At 43.8% G+C, this 20,471-nt stretch overlaps 1 protein-coding gene across 1 annotated transcript; it reads right to left on the bottom strand.

The window, feature by feature from the left end:
• Positions 1-205: 205 nt before the first annotated feature.
• Positions 206-2,693, bottom strand: LOC147250642 (dynein regulatory complex subunit 4-like). Its single transcript, XM_086222505.1, has 2 exons — positions 2,663-2,693; positions 206-2,184 (listed from the first exon to the last, which is right to left on the bottom strand). The coding sequence occupies exon 2, from the start codon at positions 2,171-2,173 to the stop codon at positions 1,055-1,057; it is 1,119 nt and encodes a 372-aa protein (XP_086078631.1). The 5' UTR covers positions 2,174-2,184; positions 2,663-2,693; the 3' UTR covers positions 206-1,054.
• Positions 2,694-20,471: the final 17,778 nt, after the last annotated feature.

Here is a 20,471-nt window from a genome sequence, read left to right as displayed (position 1 = left end):
CCTGATCAGACGTGTGACGCTCCACAAACTTTTCACTTGTACCTTCTACATTTGAACACAAACATCAAAACTTTCTACTGTAACACATTTGACAGCTTTACCTTCAGAAGAAAATTTGACACAATGGAAAATACAGCAAGCTTTTAAAATATGACACTCTGTCAAAGATGAAACCAGTGGTTTCCAACCTTTTAAGCTTGTGGTCTATAACAAGTGACATGTCACACATCTGAGTTGTTAACAGCGCCACCAAAAAGTTTTTCCCTCGGTTGTTGTCATGTTTTATTTCAATAACAGGGAAAAACTACTCTATAAGACACTGAGGATATCATCCATCCATTTTCAAAACAACTTATCCATTAAGGGTTGCCGGATGGGGGGGCAGGCAGAGGTGTGGTCACCCTGGACAGGTCGCCAGTCCATCAGGAGCAACTAGGGGTTCAGTATCTTGTTTAAGAGTAATTGGACATGGTCACTGGGGGGAAGTGGAATCGCACCAGCGACCCTTCGGTTGCCTCTACCTTTGAGCCGCACCGCCCCACTTGAGAGTAACATATCAGAAATAAGATTGTGGAAGAACTGAAACATTCATCAATGTGATTTTTGCTGTTGTTTTTTTTTAGTTTCAAACACCCTCTCACTGAGACTGATAAACTCGTTCACAGCCACCAGCCAGTGGAAACCAGTGTACTCAGTTGTTTTCAAAGGGGGCAGTGAACTGGTGGCTGGGTCTCTCCCCCTCCCTCCTCCACCCTCCAATCAGCACCAGGTTCCATGCAGGTGTTGTTGGGTATGGATGCATCGTCCAGTGTTTGGGGTCCACAGTTCAGCCAGGTGCTCTGACTGTTTCACTTGACTGTCTGTCAGATTGGCTGTGCTGCCACGTAGCTAGAAGCACTGAATTCCACCTGATAATGATTAAGAATGTATTATTAATTAGGTGTTAAAATAAATATGTAAGTATACTATAATATATTTACCCATGTTGTTGTGTGGTGCACGCATGTTTCAGTTTGGAGGATAATCAAATACTAGCATGACTTTAAAATGTATTTCATTGCTTATTGCAGCTGTCTGTCTCCAGCTGTTTGTCCATCCTGCCATGCTGCCGCTGCGCAGCCAGAATGGCCTTTGTCTGCTTTTTCAGCAGCTCATCACGATGCTGCTTGACCCTGTCTATCGCCTGCAGGAGCAGCTCATGCTGCAAAGACAGCTCCCTCAGTTCCTGTTTCATGGCCTGCACTCGAGCTGTGCTCAGCAGTCGCATGGGCTTGGCCTTGTTGTGCTCTTGGAGCTGTTTGTTGAGCTCAGGTAGCCTCTGCTCCAGCTGCTGCAGAGATGCCTGCAGACCTTTCCTCTGCTGCTTCATGGCTGACAGCTCTTTCTCCCCTCGCATATGCTGCTTTTCTAGTTTCTCCAACTCTTGCTCCAATCCCTTCCTTTCTAGCAGGTGTGCCTCATGAAGCGCAGCATATTCATCTACGGCACGGCACAAAGCTTCTTGGTGCTCAGTAATGAATCTCTCCAGGTGTGCTTTGGCGCGTGCATCCAGCTCAGTGACCTTAACCACCATCTTATCATTCATCTCTTGGATCATCTGATACCGTTTCCTCTGATATTTGACCTCAATTTCCCTGGTTCTCTGGTCGTCTCTGAGGTCCCGTAGCTCCAACTGGTGATTCACCTGCAGCTCCTTGATGTTGTTTTGGTTGTGGAACTCTTTCTCTCTGACGTCAGCCTGACGACGATGTACATCATTCAGAAGCTCGATCTTTAACTCGGTCAGCTGGTTCTGCATGAGTGAGGATGAGGTGGCTTTGTCAATCTGCAGCTCAGAGACAGTGGCGTGGTGCTCTGACTGGACGTGCCTCAGCTTCTGCCTGTACTCATTCAGCTGAGCTCGGTGGTGCTCCTGGCCCTCGTCTCTGTCCCTGCGTCTGAAACTCAGCTCATCCTTCAAATCCAGTTTATTCTTGGATGTTTCCCAAAATGACTTGATGATGTCTCTCTCCTGCTGGAGGAGTTTCTTCTCCTTCCGCCTCCTGTCCAGCTCCTCTTTCAAGAGAATGATGCGCTTCTGTGGCGAATCCTCTGTCACCACTGGAGTAGTCTTCCCCTTTGCTGCAGGAGACTTTGCCTTCACTGACTTTTTTTCCCCAGTTTTGCCTGGCATCACGCAAAATGCTGCAAGTAATGTGGAAATCTATGTTAGGGTGGAAATGTAAGTTGTCATTGGCCATTTAGAGCCGTATCTGGTGACATCAGCTGGATGAGATGACAGGGTGACTGAGATGACCGCGTGAGATGACAGTGACAGAGAACACCCACTTCAGAGACGTCTGTGCAATAATCCATCCATTTTCTATTCCGCTCATCCGTTAAGGGTTGCGTTTTTTTAATGACAGACAGTTTGTCTATTGTTGCCTAACCCAGTCTGTAAAAGCTTGTTCACTCCAACATCCGGAGGCTGCAAATTCTGTTCACCCCGCCTGGAAGTTTCAACGCTTTCTGTTGTCATGCAAATGACCCCGGAATGCATCGATCACCACACCTGTTCAGAGTCACCTGCTGGCACGCGTTTCTTAGGGATCAGGAATATCTTTTCAAGACGACCAGTGGTTGGAATTTTATTTTAAGACTGCAGTGAAACATGAGTTCTCACCTCCAGATGTTTTGATCAGCTCTCTGTTCTCTCCTCTGTTACTGACAGTGCGATCGGGGAAAATCAAAGTGCACGGGAGCTTCATCCATGTTTCCAATTTCTCCACGTTCAGAGGAATTCTTGAAGCTTTGTAATGAGTAAACGCTGGAACATTAAAATGTTCTCATCAGAGTTCCTTGGCATCTTTTTGTCCAAGTGTTCTTCTGTGAAGTGACAGTTACTTTCTCTTCATTAACCTTTTGCACGGAGCAAACGGAGCCACGGGGACCAGATGGAACCGCTTTGATCCACTTAGAAAAAAGCCTCCTCCACCCTTGACCCCAAACATTCGTCCATGGTTTTGATTCGTCCCACGAGCAGTCACAGGCTAATTTTCTTGTTGACATTAAGCTCCCTCCTGCGTTCCTCACATTAGCAAACTCCACACCATGCCATTCCTCTGCACCTCATTCTACGAGTAGCACCTGTTTACACCATGTGGGCTTTGCAGTCCTGCCTTAGGTGAGCGAATGTAATGTTGGTGGGGGTGAAGGTGGCAGCAAAACTGGCAGTTTTAACAATTCTTGCTCTTGATGAAGCTGTAGCGTGCGCACGGCACAATCTCTTGGACTAGAATACTACAGTATTCAACAATAAAACACAACTGTCCGCATTGCATACTTGGATACTGACAGCAGAATTTAGAACAAACACCACTGTTAAGTAAAGAAAGGGTGTCAAAAATGTGTGTTATTCTCTGTCTTTTATGGTCCTTACGGTAATGACTGGAATAAAGTTGTTATCAGGTATCTTGAGAGAAGAGAAGACATTATCATAGTTAGGGCTGGGCTTCTCCTCTGATCTCCTGAATCGATTCAGTTCTGATTCACAGGCTCTTGATTCAGTTCATTATAGATCCATCATAGGGATATTTCAGGTTCAGTACCAAACTTGCTTGGTTCTGAGGGAGATTTTATTTTGCCAGTGCTAGAACTTGTACAAAGAATGAACTAAGTAATCTAGTGCATCATTGTAAGAAAAAGGTGTTTGTTTTATATTTACAATAAAAATGGATCCAAAAGCAATTTCATTAATTAAAATAAAAATAATTGAATATTGATCATCAGGTTACAACAAAGTCTGACCAGCAGGCTGAACCCTGGCAGCTGAGACACAGCTCAGTCCCTAATAGGTTTAAAATCCAATGTCATACCTGCCAGGAAATAGAAATATTCTTAGATTTTAAAGGAGGGGTAGGCGCCACCTCTTTTTGGCTTTTGTTCTTTTCTTTAATTTAGGTATTCTTTTACTTTCTTTTTGTATTTTAACAAAAGAAACACGGCATACAAACAATATGGCATGAATCGGTCTAAATCCTTCTTTGAATCATACTCTGATCATGAACCCTGCCTCCTCAGTAAACTCTGAGACTAAATAGATCAGCTGCCGCCACATCGCGTTTTATTCCAGTTTACAACCGACACTGATGATGAATTACCACAGAAATAGCCTTTATAGCTTGCTAGCAAAGTTGGCAAATGGGTTGCGACTAGCAACATCTGTAGCTAAACCTTTAGGTTCTTCTAGACTCATCCAGTTAATGAATCCCCAAGAATCACTCGGGCTGCACCGAGCCTTTTATCCTTCTCCCTCGTATCTGCTGATGTTCTATAAAGGACTTTTTCGTTTTGCTGTCTTTTCTTCTGGCTCCATGCTCGTCTTCCTTGATGCTGCTCCCCCAAAAACGATCCAGCGAGGTCTTGATACCCGCTTTAAACTTCCCGGTCTCAGCCTTTTGACAGACAGGTAAGCACACCAATCACGTGCAGTCTGGTTTCAGCTGCTGACTGACAGCTAAAAATGGCAACTAATCTAACTGGTAGTAGGTTTTGATTGGGTGGAGGTAAATTTGGCCCTGCACCCCTCATGTATTAGGGATTTTGATGCTTCCTTTTTTAAACATCACAGTTTATCGATTGCCATCGAGACATCATGGCAAATTCAGGGATTCTAACAAAAACTACATCGAAATCTGAGAGCCTGCCCCTCCTTTAAATCGTGTCACCCTGGCAGCCAGTGTGAACATGTAAACTCAGACGGTTTGGCTTTTTTCTTGCTTCAGGATTCTGGATTCAGGGTGAAATCCTCCCCATTAGCCTGTGGGATCCCAAGGTACTTGTAGCTCCTCTGGATGTCACTTGTATTTGCTTCTGGTAGGTCGACCCCTTCAGTTAGGATCATCTTCACCTGGCCACATTTGTCCAATCAGAATGACATTCCTATGTTGTTGCTGTAGATCCTGGTGGTGTGGATCGGTGATTTTTTATATATATATATATATATATATATGTTGTGTGTGTGTGTGTGTGTGTTTATCGGTCACTCAACCTATTTAGGATGGTCTCTCTGATGAAGGTCGGGAGATGGAAACGCGACTACTATCCCCTCAAACTGCCTGTGTGACAGTGGGCAGGTGATTTTTCTTCGCCTGACTTTAAGCCTTTCTCCTCCAATGCGCCTGTCGTCTGTTGCTGGTCTGCAACAGCAACAATTTTACATAAGAACCTTATTAAAAAAAGAAAAAAAAAGCTTGTGAATACTGAGATGGTGACAAAACATGTATAAGTGATTCCTGTTCCAGCAGCTGTGACCACTTCTGTGTCTTAGCAGAGGTTTCACAACCAACGACAGGACGGATTTAACTTCAGTCACGCAAATATTAAGATATTCACTTTTGAAATTGCTCCGACAAACCAATGTTTAAAATCTGGTAAAATAAATGACCGTTTAAATTTTGAGGGAAAAATGCAGAGTACTTCTTCTGAGCTGCAGTTCTCCTCATCTCCTTCTGTATGTCAGGTTCTTCGCCAGTAGCTTTCTGCCCATCGGCCATCATGCTTTCTCCTCTTCCCATGGTCGAAAGGTCTGGGCTAGCCATTCTGAAAGGAAACATTTGTCTTTTCACAAGTTTCTTGGGCTTTCTGCTTCACTGAAAAGGTTCATCTCTTTGAGTCTTCAAACAGAGACTGATGTATGTGAGCCTGCCTGCGCTGATCTCCAGCATCTCCAGCGTGGAGCCTCCTGGTGCGATGAGATGAGGTCATGGCAGCCTCATTTGTTAGCGCTCTCTCCTCCCATGTGATGGAGCTCCAGAGGTCACTGCTGAGAGGAGGGTCCTCTCAGCAGTGACCTCTGGAGCTCCATCACATGGGAGGAGAGAGGCCACTGCTGAGAGGAGGGTCCTGCCTGCTCTTTTTAGCAGGAGGAGTAGCAATCTGATGGACTTGGCGGGCCATGTTGAAAGGAAAAAGTCTCGTGAAAGGTCTGTCTGATAAATTTGTTTAAACATTTAATAATGGGGAGGCAAAGTCTCAGGCATATATTTTGCATTCATGACATTTTCACATCTTATTTCAATACAGATTTAGAAACATTAAAATAGTGAGTGGGATCATGTGACATGTTGCCTCAGTGGAATGCAAGAATGAAGTGTCGCTCACTGGCGTTTTGGGATAATTGCTGACATGACTTGTCCTTGGTGCCCAGTGTAGACATTAAGATCCCATCAGAGGGAAAGAGAGAGCCATCGACCAACTCTATTTTGATTGAGGATTTTGAGAATATCAAATAGTTTTTGGTTCTTTTGGGGGTTTTTGGCATACACCTTGACATAATTCTTAACTATGTCTTCCCTGAAGAGTTTCATCTGCTTTTTTGGGGGGGGGGAATAAGGATCCCAGGATATTTACTGCATGCACTGACATTAGTGCACACATGAAAAGATTAGAACCACTGTGAGCATAAAGCATGCAAGCTAGCAAAGACACTTAGCAGGAAGGAGAACCTTTTTTCTCCTTAGTCAATAGACCAGATCCAAAGAGAGACTTAAGCCACAGGAAACCAAGGGGATCCAGTTTAGAAACCTGGATGATCCCCTACATGGAAGTGACCTCTGTAAAATGTAAAAACGTGAAACACATTAAATAAATTGTACTTTTATGGTAGGCTATGTTTTTGTTTCAGTATTATAATACCAGTAACGTTAGCTGACGCCTGCGCTATGCAGCACGAGCTCCGTGGGACTGGTGAGCGCTCACACTGCAGACTTAACGCTGCGATTGATAGAAGGAAAAAGCGCGCGTTAGTTGAGAGGGGGAAGGAAAGAAAATCCACTCAGTTCATGGTTCAAGAGAAGGATGGCGTGCTCGAAGAGGAGATAGGTCCACAGTGAGAACCGAACATTTAAAGACAAGTGGAGGGACTCGTTTATGTTTATTCTGCCTCCACACAGCACTGAGCCTGCGTGCCTGATACGCTCCCAGACGGTGGCACTTGTCAAAAGAAGTTCAGCATTTTATTTTGAAGGAGCATAGATCTTTCACCAAGCTCTCTGGTTTATCTTGTATTGTTACGTGCAGCTGAATAGCAAAATGCTTACTTGAAACAGAAAAGGATATCGTCTCATGTTTGATGTTAATGTAGAAATGACTGCTAATTGTTGAGCTCTTATCGAGTGAACATTAAGACCTATGTGGCCCCCTGCTGGACAAAAATTTTAAGGTTAATTTGGAAAAAAACAGATAGTAAATACTGTTTAAATATCACAGAAATGTAGGCAAATTCATTTGATCTGAAAGTTCATTGTTGACCAGACTGATACAACGAGCTTCAAGTCTACTCACACTGGCTAAATATGCCACTGAATCCTAATGCACAGCTCGACTGCTGGCTAACATGCTGGCCTATCTATGCATCAATGGTCATAAAAAAAATTGCCATAGACCTCCGGACCCAAGCTTGAGGACTTTTTTTTAAAACAGGACTCATTCGAATTTTAATCGAATCCCCCTGCTCTAGAATCTCCGTGATGTTTTTATTTACTCTTTGCGGTGAGTGACAGATCTGACCTTGTCTGTTGATTATTCAGTGCAACAAAAGCGTTTTTGACAGCGATGAAGATGAGGCTGCAGGGGAAAGCTGATGCACTCATGCTTTTGGACATGATTAAAGGATTGCTGCAGCTCAATCCATCCCAGGCGGATGACATCCTGTCAGGCACAAGAGCATCCATTTATCAGCATGAGCCCCTTGACCAGTTTCCACTTCAGCAGCTCCTAATGAGCTCAAACTCCGCATTTAACATTTTATAAGCTATTGTTCTCAATATTTCTCTGATTGTTTATGTATTCATGTATATTTTGCTATATTTTATCCTGCTAATTGTTTTTTTTATTAGTTTTGCATTTGCACTTAGATGTTGGGTACAAGAAGATTAACTTCCATTCATGCCATGTAAGGAGCAGAACTAATCGATCTGCTTCAGCCAAGCATAATTTATACTGGACATGTTGTATTTTCACGGCGAATGGACTGATTCCTTTTTCTGTCAGTGCAAAGTCCGCCTTCAAGATCATGTCCATCCCTCAGTGAAGGACTCCACCAGCTCCACAGCAGTCAACCCACAGGTCTGCCAGTCCCTCAGACCCTTTATCCTCCTCCTGCTAAGAGAAGCAGTCTAGATCACCTTTGGTGCATAGTAGACAGAGCAGTAGCGTCCCTGGGGGCAAGAAAAAGCTCAGTCCTGGGGGAAATATGAGCGATGAACCACCTCAGTGAAGTAAAACACATCTCGTGCTAGATTTGATGTGCTGCTTCGCATGTCAGCCTAGCCCAGAGAGAGAGTGCAGCCCAGAGAGCGCATGCCAATGGCCTCTGTGAACGGAGGTCCCAACTGGATCTGTGGAGACCTAAGACAGCACCAGCAGTCACATTTCAGCAGCCATTGCAAAACTCAGATAACAAATCTGGTTCAGTTACTCACCAGTATGGCCGGGTCTGAATATATGAGCCAACCTGCACAGCAGAAGCCTCAAAGGCCAGGCCCAAGTACCTTGAGTCTGTGGAGCTCGTTCCCGATGACTGACATGATATTATCCAAGTGAGGTCTGCATGGATGGTCCCAACAGACTTCAGGCGAAAACATTTTCTTATGTGTTTGTTAAATGCATGAAGGGACATGATAGAAGACACCTGAGAGGACTTGTCTCTTTCAGACGTGGAGGTTTGGACTGGCTCCCTTCCATGAGCTGCTGAAGACTTTCATCAGGATGTTCAAATTCAAGACAAAAATGTCCTCCCAAGATAAAATGGCTGTGCCCAGGCTTTTATTTTTTTAAAGGCCTCAATGCTCAAACCTTTGGTTTCAGTGTACAGGTGCTACAAATTCATATAAATAAAGACACTGAACAATTCTTAAACCCCAATTACTTGTTTTTAATTTTTTTTTTTTTTTTACAAAAATGAGTGTGATGAGACCAATCACTGTTCAAAACTTCAAATAAATGATGTAATCTCTGTGGGGGAAATATTCATTACCGATTCTTCAGTATTATTCAACTTTGGTAAAAAATCTTTTGAGTTGAGGTCTGTTAAGTTTATTGACTACAGTACATCTGCGACTGACTGGCGACTGGTCCAGGGTGAACCCCGCCTCTCACCTGATGTCAGCTGGGTTAGGCTCCACCCCCCCACGTGACTCTTAACGGTTAAGCGATATAGAAAATGGATGGATGGATGAACCACAGAACAGTTAATCACTATAAGTGACTGTGACATGGCGAAAGAAAATATGACATTGTTGAGAAAAACCCAAAGTAGTGAACTAATGGAATGATCCTGGTTGCAGTACATTTTTGAGGCTCATGGCCGATTTGTCAAGGCAAACAACTAAAATCACTTTTGAGAAGAGAGAATTCATGTTGTTTGAAAAATTGCAACTTTATATTGCTACTTTTTGCATTTTTAGATTGCCCTGTGGAAAATCCTAATAATTATTGACCTGTTTTTGTGTCCCTGTCTTGTCTCCACACAATAGGTCATCTATTGACCCCATACAGCTCGTCAGGCTGGATATCGAGGAAGACTTAATGTTTTTGGACAAGAGAGAATGTTTGTCCCTCTTGAGAGATACGAGGGATCTTGAAGAGGCGAGGATTGAGCTGGAGAATGGCCTAATAATCCAATGGGCAGTGCCTGCAAGAGCTGGAAATAACCCTGGATCACGTATGATTGATGACTCCACAGAGACCTTCAGCTACAACGGCTCTGTGGCTACAGTCTCATGAACAGAGATACATTTAAAGATTGCAACAGCAGATTTAGGACTCCAACGATCGAAGCAAAATTACAAGAAGTCCGATCGGGAGCTTTCTGCGAAGCCTCTGTTTCTTAGCCTGAAACACTGTCACATATGTGGCCCAGGAGTCCCTCCATGTTTGGCATGCAACCTTTATGAAACTACTGGTTGAACACATCCGTCTCACTACAACAGCCACTTTGGCTGCGGGGAAGCATTTTGCCGACAGACAGCTGGACCTTTAAGAACACTAGGACGGTCTGATGCTTTATCCTTTTTATTTGTCAGAAGAAGATTGTTGCATGATTACTTGAATCTCTCCTGGCATGTTAAACCCAAACCTGCAGATTGTATGGTTTGTGATTTTGGCTTTATTAAATCTGATGTCCTTTACTTTTACTACTTTATTAAATGTAACTTTTCTGGACTGCAGCAGAGTTGACATGGTAGGTGACATCCCCAGAAACGGGGAGAGAAGGGAGTCTAACTCATGTCAGCTTTCCTGTGGGCCGGGAGTGACACAATTCATCAGCCTTTGTGCGGCGCAGCTTATACAGGTACAAATATATCGGCTCTTTTTTCAAATGTGTGAGATAGAAAGAATCAGCATATAAACAAGACCATGTGTCTGTTTTCTTTCTACACAAATCAGCTGTGAATCTTTTGCCATCTTGTTTTCCAAGGCTGTCAAGAGAATTCATTTCCTCTGGGTCATGGCTCGTAGTGAATTTGAGCTGTTTGTGGCATAGGGGAAAAACTTTATAAATGAACATTCAAGTTCATAAATACACCAACTTCATATAGTATCCACTATGTAACGTAGTGGGAAGGACTTAAAGTGAAACAGTTGGTTTCAAGGTGATATGGGGGCTCATTTTGGTCCCCACTGAGGTCCCTTGCATTGGTAATAGCAGGAATTCTCAAATAAAAAGACATTTAACTGCAAATTCTGGAACGTTCTTCCACTGCACACTGGCAATTTCAGCAGCAGTGGAAGGGTTTCAGCCGTGTTGCATTTTGCTTTGTTAACTTGCTCAGATTCTGCTGACTGTTGTCTCTTGGTTCTTGTGTTTCTATCCTGTGTACATGGGGCACATGGTCACGTTGTGTCCTTTGTTTATGAGATGGTGCACTGTGTTTTATTTTGAAAATTGACCCGATTAACTCACTTCACACAGCCAGACAACCTCATCATCACACAGCTTCATAGTCATGTTAAGTGACATTAATTTCGTTGGATATTCTCGGCCTATGCCAACTCATGAAGAGTGAAAGCAATGATGGGAACCCATACGTCTACTCGCTAACTTCAAACTCCTCAAACTAGCTGATCACAAAGCATTGCTAATGTCTGTAGTCACATCTTGTTCTCTGTATCAAGCGGCTTAAAAAGTTCCACCCCAACAATTCATACAGAGATAAACCAATGCTGAACCTAGCTGTCCTGCAGGGAAGTTGTCAGAGCTCAACCCTCCGAGCAACCGACCATCACACATCAGGTAGTCCAGGGTGTGTGGATTCGCATCCGTCTGGGCGGAAATTCTACTCGCATGAATAACATCAACGTTGAAATTCTGAGGAACTACAGGAAGCACAAGTTCGTCGATATGTGGTTGGAGAAAAAGATGTTCAGTGCTTGGCTGAAACCCTTAGAGGGGAAAGTTTTTGAAGCCTGCTGCATCTTGTGCAGGAAATCTATTAAACCAGGAACAGTGGGGGGGGGGGGTCGAGGCTTTAGAACTGCATTCTCACTCAGTGAAACATTTGGCACCAAATGAGAGGCCAACAACAAATTCCTGCCATCTCTGTCTGGTTTGTTCCTGCTACGGGAACACCAGTGTGTCCATGGCTGAAAGTGGGCCGTACAGTCTGGTACTGCGTACCACCGAAAGATTCAGTGGTGGCACACAGTGCTGTTCGTTCATTCTTTACGTTTGTTAGTATGTTCGCCTTTTAATATTGCAGCAGAGAGCAATCGTTCAGATGTTTCACAGTCCAAAGACAGACACTTATTAACAGTTACGGTGTTAAATTAAGCTGTTTTAAACAAAAACAAAACAACAAGCAATGGATATTTCAAAAGTTTTGCTTTAACCATTAAAACAAATCTTTTGTTAATCAAGTGTTGTAAAATATCCTTGGTTTGTTGTTTTAATTTCTTTCTACTCCATACTGGTATCAAAGTCCTGAAACAGTCCCAAGGAGACTGAGAGAATGTGAAGAGGTGAAAGTTGTGGTAGTTGACCAGCAAGAATTAAAACTGCCTTCGCCTGAGTGAGTCCAGTAACACTCCAGCCAGTGACTCTGCTGCTGCAGCTTCTGTAACAACACAAGGAAGACGTACGTCATACGTCAACCCTAAAGTGGGAAATGCTGTTGATGTGAAATACAGTTCATTTAGTCCTACAGCAGCATCAGGGGCATGGGTGAGGTCTTCAAACGCATGTCTCCTCAATCCATCCATCCATTGTCTTCTGCTTATTCCTGTTAAGGGTGGTGGGGGTGGAGCCTATCCCAGCAGCCTTCCCCCTGGACAGGTCACCAGTCCATGGCAGGGCCAACACATAGAGACAGACAACCATTGGCTCTCCCAGCCACGCCTACGGTCAATTTAGAGTCTGGATTAACCTGGTCCCTCTTGATGTCTTTGGACTGTGGAGGAAGCTGGAGTACCAGAGAGAACCCAGCAGGAACAGGGAGAACATGGAGACTCACCCAGAAAGACCCCGTGCTCCAGCCGGGGCTCCACCCACAACCTTCTTGCTGGGGGGGGGCAGTGCTGACCACTGCCTGTCTCCTCAATCTGACATTGCAAACACATTTTACCTGTCGCTGACAAAACGTCAAATGTTGCCAAATTTGGTGAAGCTGCATTCATCAAGAGAGACCTCAAGTCTCAAGTACACAACAGTCTGCTCTTCCTGATGTTTGATTAAAGTTTGAACCGAGAAACTAAAACCCAGCAGTTTATGAGACATTCAACAACTTGCAGGTTACTGTAAGAGTAAATAATCAGGTACTGATATTTTATATGCATGTTTGTTTTGCAAGTAATAGTATTACAGTCACATTCATTGATTTTTCTTTTATTAAGACCTATCAAATCATCTTACGTACCCTTTTTAGACCACTTAAGGTAAAATGCCTTGGCCTCTTATATGTAGATGATTTCCAATTTTCTGTTGCACATTCATGTATGTTTTCAATCATTTTGAAGAATAATGTGCTTGTATTTTGTGTACACCTGGTGGTAACCGCCCCTGATGACAGTGATGAACTGCACCTGTGTTCACTGGTAAAGTGACATCAGCAGGCGATGATGAATATGGTGTAATAATTGACCTGCTGAAGATCCATCATGTGTGGAAAGGTCAGACTTGGTCAATTAAAAAGCCTGGTGTGCAGGATCTTTCCCTGGAAAAGTCGTCACTCCTTTAACGGTGAAAAGTATCAGGCCAGCACGAGTCTCCAAACCCGGACGCTGAAGTTCAGGTGGCACTGCAGCTTTGCTCTCACTGTGTCTCTTAATCTCTGACCTTTAAATATTTCAGGTTCTTCTCATAAAATGACCACATTTACGAACTGTCTTCATTAGGACTCCTCCCAGTAGCACCAGTATCAGCTGCGATTGTCGCAGGAAATCAGCTGGCTCATTAAGCATAATGTGTGTTAAGATGTGGTGGTGTGCATGTCGCCGCGGTAACACCTTTCACTGCACATCTCACATCTTCACACAACCTGCTCACACGCCTGTGAAATGATGGCGAGTTAATTAGTCATGTGTAAGGCACTAATTGGTTTCACGATGACAGACACAGTTACTGTAACAGACACTTAATGGCATCGCCATGACGACCGCTAATTGGTATAAGTGTGACAGACACTGGTGGGAGAGAAGGACCTGCTCTCTTTCTACAGAGTACCGTTGCTAAGAAACAGCTCATCAGCAATGTGTGTGTGTGTGTGTGTGTGTGTGTGTGTGTGTGTGTGAGAGAGAGAGAGATAGAGAGAGAGAGAGAAGGAGAGAAAAAGGTTTAAATATATTTAAGATACAGATGCATATACGTTCATCAATGAGACACACCACACACACAAATACACACCAAACACACACTCTGTCTTTCTCTCTGGGCAGCACGCTGTGATATTTTCACCAAAGTGATTCTGATAGAAGACCGAGTCATAGTTTGGTCACAGGTCTGGTAGATCTGGTGAAAGCTGCACTCAGGCAGAACCCATCCCTAACTGGACATGAACCAGTGCTCCAGAGGGGTCTGGGCTCTGCTCCATCAGCCACATGAACCTGCCTCCCAGTAAAGGCTGCATGTGCTGCCCATCAATTCTAAATTTACCTTTGTTAAGATTATTGTATTTTTAATACGGTGTTCACAACATGTTGGTGCCAAATTCTAAATTCATGATATCTCTGATGATTGGTGAACATTGTGTGATTTCCCCATTATGAAGCTACTTTACATCATTATTATTGGATGATACATCAGTTGATTGGATTTGAAAAAGCTTTTCATGTTGCTTTATTAGAGAGTGGGTTTCTTACAGGGTTATCATGGGTTTTGGTACTGGATCGTATGGCCGACTACCTTGTGGCCTGCCTGGGTACACGCCCATTTTTCCCAGGTTTCCCCCTTTCTCCTCCTCAGAGTGACTGCCATCATTCTTTGTTTAAGAGCTTGCACAGGTTTGACTGTTTCTGTTGTGTAAATCTGCTTACATATTCCTAATTGGAGGGTTATTTTTGTTACCATAAGCTATTTGGGGTGCTGTTATGTCACATTTGTTTTTCATTTGTCAAATAAATTGTTTGTATTTTTTATTCATTCAACAATGCTTCCCCGGTTATTTTGAAGACAAATTAGCAAACAGGTCTGCTGTATATGCCTGGAGCCTCCAGTGAACTTATTATTATTATTATTGCCTGTTCACGACATGTCATAAATATGCTGCATACTCATCTGAAAATGATGGGCTCATTATGAATTAATCATGAGCAAACATCAATAAATGCTGAGTGACTTGTTGATTTCTCATGGCTGAGGTCTGTTTACCATGATCACTGTTGTGTAAAAATAATTTATGAGTCAATTCGAGGTGAATTTGCACATACACGTCCAACATGTTACCTCCAGAGTCCTCGAGGCCAAAGACAGACGGCACGGGCTGTGAACCCACCGTGCAAATACGACCTCATTCACCTCTTACTTGTGGTGGGAAAAGCTGAATGCGACAGTCAGGAAGAAGAAAAAAAAACGACAATGTCCCAGCTGCCCTGTGGACGATGATGTCACCATGTATGGACTTTTACTGTCTGGTCATTACAGTTATTACAGGACTTACAGGATAAGCTATCCTGTCAGTTTGAACCTTTTTCCCACGAGCATTGAATGCTGGGCCCTGGCAGCATTTTTGAACATTTTCACTCACCTTTTAAAACCCAGGAAAATTTTGTGTCATTATTATGAAAAAAAAAGTGAAGACGGCAAAAAAAAAAAAAAAAAAAAGGTCGATGCTTCTATTTTTATTTCTTCTCTCCCGTCAACCAGCGCATCCATCTGCCTCCTCTGCCTGACCAAAGTGCTCCTAAGTCAGCCTGGTGCAGCACCACAGGCGCCCTAAGGAACCCCAGCATCAGGTTGGCTTCAGCTTCTTCTGGTTTCAGGAGCTTCTTCTTCTACTACTTCCACAAAATTTAACAGGTTCTTGCTTGGCTTGAACCACACTCTTGAATTAAAATCAGCTTGATGGTTCTTGTGCAATCCTGCTGCAGGGCAGTCACACCACTGGAAACAGGAGCTCTGTGGTGGAGGAAACTATGTTCAACTGAAGAGGGAAACTAGTTGCGGATATGTAGGCTTGTGATTGTCATGTTTCTGCTGCAGGAACAAAAACTGGGACTCGGACCTTTCCTGGATCTCCTTGCTGGTTGGGAGCTAAATGTGGAGGTGCTTGGCTGCATCTCCCTCTCCGGTATGACTGCACCAAATACCACCTCCATAGCACTTCACAATCGGCGCACTATAACTCAAGCAGCTTAAACATAAACCCGTCCTCTCTGTGGTCTGTAACTAACAGACAAACACCAGTGTGGCATCGTCCCTCCAAACAGCTGGTGGGAATCATCTGGCTGATGCAGCCATACATCAGAAGCAGCTCTGCAGCCTGCCTGACTTTTACTGTCACACCAGCCTTATGAATAGTTTCCCCAGCTCATTCCTGTTATATAATCTATAATGACTTTCTCTAAGTCAAACTCATACAACCTGTTTGACTTTGGCTGTGAATGAACTGAGCTCAGAAATACGTGTTACGCTGCATGCTGGCAGCAAGGACATGTATTTCTGTCTGTTCCTGGCTGCTGTGTCTCAGCAAAACTTAACCCCGGATGAATGAGAATCAGAGGTTCTGTGTTCCCTCCATCTTTGTCTGTCTATGAAGGTGGTGGTGGTGGTGGTGGTGGTGGTGGGTGGGGGGGCTGTAAAGGAAGATCCCATTAACAGACCCACTGACTTGGACGAGGGAACTGCACACCCGCCACTGATCACATATTTACAGGTTTTATGACTTGCTTTCACCTTTCATATATTGTGAAAAAAAGCTAACTGGTTTCACGTTTTCCACTTAACGCAACTTTGTACGCAGACACAGACATTCTGCTCCATGATCGTCCGAGTGACAGACGAACCTCCAACTGCCTCACAGACTTGTGAACTCAGCAAGATTTTCAGGAGGGAAACTTTTTTTAAAGTTGCACATTGATATTTTAGATTTTGTTCATGTCTGTTTGGTTACGTTTGTCCTGCTTTCTTCATTCAAACAGTAAATAAGCATTAACTCAATACTTTGATTGCCTTTTCACGAATACTTTCTTGCTCATGAGCAGTTACTTGCATGATGAAATGTTATTTTCAAGTCATAGTGCTTTCACTTGAGTGCACTTTCGGCTACTCACCCACCTCTGGACAACGTTAACCCAAATGTTAGGAACAACTCTCACTTTAACTCTGATTTATGTAAGAACTGTTCAGTGCTGTGCTGGCGTAGGTATACTCCACTGGCAAGTGAGGATAGCGATTAATGAGTCAGACCTGCTGAGGGTTCTGCCGTCCTCTTGTTACATCACAGTCTTCGGTCCAGCCTCTGGTCTTTCATGGAGCAGAGACCAACAGAGAACCAGGCCAAAGACAGATGTGTGGAGTGCTGCTCAGGTGGCAAGAGGTGTCTCACTGGTGCAACACAAGTTGAGGAGAAATTCCAAAAATAAATAAATAAAATCAATAAAACTCTGAGGGGCTCAGATGTGTCAGTTTTGTTTGATTCGGTACCAGCAGAGAAGCTTCTGATGACGAAAGTTATGAGAACATTGAGAAGGTCAGATTTACAACGCAGTGAAAAATTGGGTGAGTCCAATTTATCCATACTAGCGCAGATAAGAAGGGACACACACACACGCACGCACACATGCGCGATATGTAACAAAACAGCGTCACACCTTTATTCGTAAGGATATCTGTGATACAAATAACTTTCACTTGGTCACACATCTCAGCACTGACCTTGTTAAGATGAAGCCACCATACAAGCACGTTGACGAGACTTAGGGTATGTGTTGGTCTTAAGAACAAAACTTAACCTTGTAGTTATCATTATGTTGATACATGAACATTAATGACAACACCTGCCTCAGAAAGATTCCTATGCAGTATCATTAGTAGTATTACCATGTACAACCCTAAGATAAGATTCTAATTCAGGTTTTAACAGAAAATTCACATGAAGTCCCCTCTAACAATGACAAACTTTAATTGCAACATTTGTCTGTATTCTCTCTTCAAACAGAGGCAGAGCAGAGCAGCTGAGGTGTTTATGCCCTCAAGTTGTCCAGGTTACTTCAGTGGCGTTGTTTTTGTTGTTGTTGTTGTTTTTATTATTTTTATGTCTGAGCTTTCATCAGTTGTTATCAATGAGGAACAGGCGTGTCTGGCTGCATGCTACCGCCCCGGGAGCATCTTCTCCGCCCATTTGTGCAGCTGTTCCCAACACTTCAAGTTGAAAGTCTGTGAGCTGTGTGGGTCGGGAGTCATCACCATGGCAACCAACAGAATGGGAGAACGTCTGATATTAAAAGAGAAGCCAGCTTGTGGAAGAAGAATGTCGACGGCGAGCTCTGCGCGTCTCTGTCCTCCTTATGGTTCCGCAGCCGCGGCGTGAACGGTGACAGCGGGACATCAGCATTCAGAGACAGTGTCAGAGCGAGCATCATTGCTTTGATGCTGATGGCGAAAGACAAAACAAACTAAAAAGGCCACGCTGTTGGATTACTCTATTTGTGAGGATGTTGCCAGAAACATGCCATGTCATGGCACCAGTGCTTTTCCCGGCGCTGTGAGGCGCATCATCTCAGCGATCTCCTCTCCTGTGCTCTGACACCACTTTTCAAGCAGAATCACACGCTCTGTGGACACAAGCCACAACATGGCCACCGATATGTCCTCATAACAGTTCTGTGTGAAACTCTAATCATTCTCCCCTTCTCTCCAGCCTCCTCTGAGCCGCAGCAGTAACAGCCACATTAATTGCAACATTAACATGCTTTTCTACCGGCATTAAGTAATGGTGTAATTGGCGGTAAATGGCCCCCCCGCAGACCTTTGTAAAACACGGGTGGTTGTTAAATACAGCTCTGAAAGGGTAGAAATTACATTGTTTAATGAAGTGACATTGTATTTGTGAGTGTTTAATGAAGCTGATTTGATATTGTTTTTACCGCTTGCTAAGACATGTCGATCAAGGTTTTTGTTTTCGGGGTTTTTTTTACATTGAATTTTTATCCTTTGTATTCATCTTCTACTCACCTGTCAAACTCCTTTAATGGCTTCATCTTGGTTTGGAGCTTAACAAACCACTTCATTAGCGCTGAAGATCTGATAATTGTCTTCATTTGCCTCTACAGTGCTAATTTACATCGAAAAGGGCTGTACAACTAATTATTCATCCAAATTCTGGCACACCGATGACAACTTTAATTAGATAAAATGTCCTAAGAACAGGCTTGTTGCAGCTTAGCAAAGTGTCTTTTCCTCTAACAATCCTTTTCCTAGATATATTTTACAGGCTGCTGTTTTTGCTTGATAGAACTATTCAGCAATTTTGTAAAAACCCTGAGTTCACTTCTTTTTAACAAATCTCCAATTGCCTTGTCAATCCTTCTATCAAGTCCTTGGTTTCTGTCTTCTTTCTCATCTATCTTTTTAATCTGGAGGGTTTTTCCTCTTCTCATTCTCTGCTGATGTTGTTTCCCTGAAAGTGTCGCCTTTCATCCTCCCTCTCTCCTCCCGCTCCCTACTAGCTATTCACGTCTGTTCTATATCCACCTCTTCATCCTCTGACAATCCACCACCACTTGCTATTCTGGTCCACTCACAGTTCAGAAGACACTAAAAACCATTTCTGCAGATGAATGTTGTTATTCCAGCCACCACCTCCTCTTAACCACCACAGGTGAAGCTCCAAACTTCAGCATGGAACTCTGAGAACTCCTGCCTGTATACACAGTCAATGTCTCCTGTTAGCGCCGTGATGATGACATCCATCTGTTGATGACATCAACAGCCACACAGTTTTGCTTTGCCTCATTTCCAGAATGGAATTTGTAAAATGCACTCTTATTTATTTGTGCATTTTGCATGACACTTGCATTATCAAGCCTGTTCCATGACGGGGCAAACAAGTTTGTGTGTGTGTGTGTGTGTGTGTGTGTGTGTGTGTGTGTGTGTGTGTGTGTGTGTGTGTGTGTGTGTGTGTGTGTGTGTGTGTGTGTGCGCGCAGGAATGGTGGGATCAAATCCTGTGTTACCTTGAGAGACACTGGACATACTAAAACAGTAGAGGGGTGAAACAGCGTCCTGTCCACTGCGTGGGGGAAGGATGACGTCGACTATGAGGCGTTATGGCTCTGGCTTTGGCTCTACTGTTATCAGTAAGTCCTTGATGAGCCTCCAGCACCTGTCTGCTGTGTCCACCCTGCGGGACACCTCAGTCACATTGCCATTCTTGCATTGATAGGATGAGGAGAGGAGCAGCGATGTGGCGGCCAGGGAACGCCCCCAAAAAATGCAATAACCTGTAGCAATGAAAGGCAAAATAACTGCAAGTGACTTTTGAGATAACTAACAATTGAGTGGAGGATGAGTTGGCTCTCGATGAGCTGAAGTGAATCACTTCAAACTTCAGATTCAGAATACTTTATTAATCCCTTGTGGGAAATTCCAAATTACACACTGAATTGCCTGATACAGTTATCACAAATAATCACAATTATTACTGGTTGACCATAACAATGGCACACATCCAAATTCTACAAAGCACATACACATTTGATTGTGTATGCACGCTAAACGTGAGCAGGCAGTTATCCCAATGGAGGCAGAGTGAGTGTGAGGCATCGCAGCATGTACTGCTGCCAATCCTGGGGAGGTAGGCTGCAGCCAAGGTCTCGGCGCTGCCACCCCGAGGAGGTGGAGAGGGCAAAGGCAGGATGGGGTGGGGGGGGAGGATGGAGAGGAGGAGTGCATCCGCTCTTGCCAAGTCCCAACCCAGGACTGACTTGTTTGCAGTTTTAATACCCCAAATAGCACTTCCAGAGGTGAGACCAAAATAAAGCAAATGTCTGGACATAATT

This window comes from Aulostomus chinensis, chromosome 13 (genome assembly GCF_037954235.1).
Source record: "Aulostomus chinensis isolate RoL2024-O1b breed Wild chromosome 13, RoL_Achi_v1.0, whole genome shotgun sequence".
NCBI classification, from domain to species: Eukaryota; Metazoa; Chordata; class Actinopteri; order Syngnathiformes; family Aulostomidae; genus Aulostomus; species Aulostomus chinensis.
Note: the sequence above shows the minus strand (reverse complement) of the source record. Positions and strands in the feature narration are given on the sequence as shown.

Excerpts from the sequence above, each read along its gene's own strand:
- LOC147250642 (XM_086222505.1), bottom strand. The coding sequence starts at position 2,173 with ATGCCAGGCAAAACTGGGGAAAAAAAGTCAGTGAAGGCAAAGTCTCCT.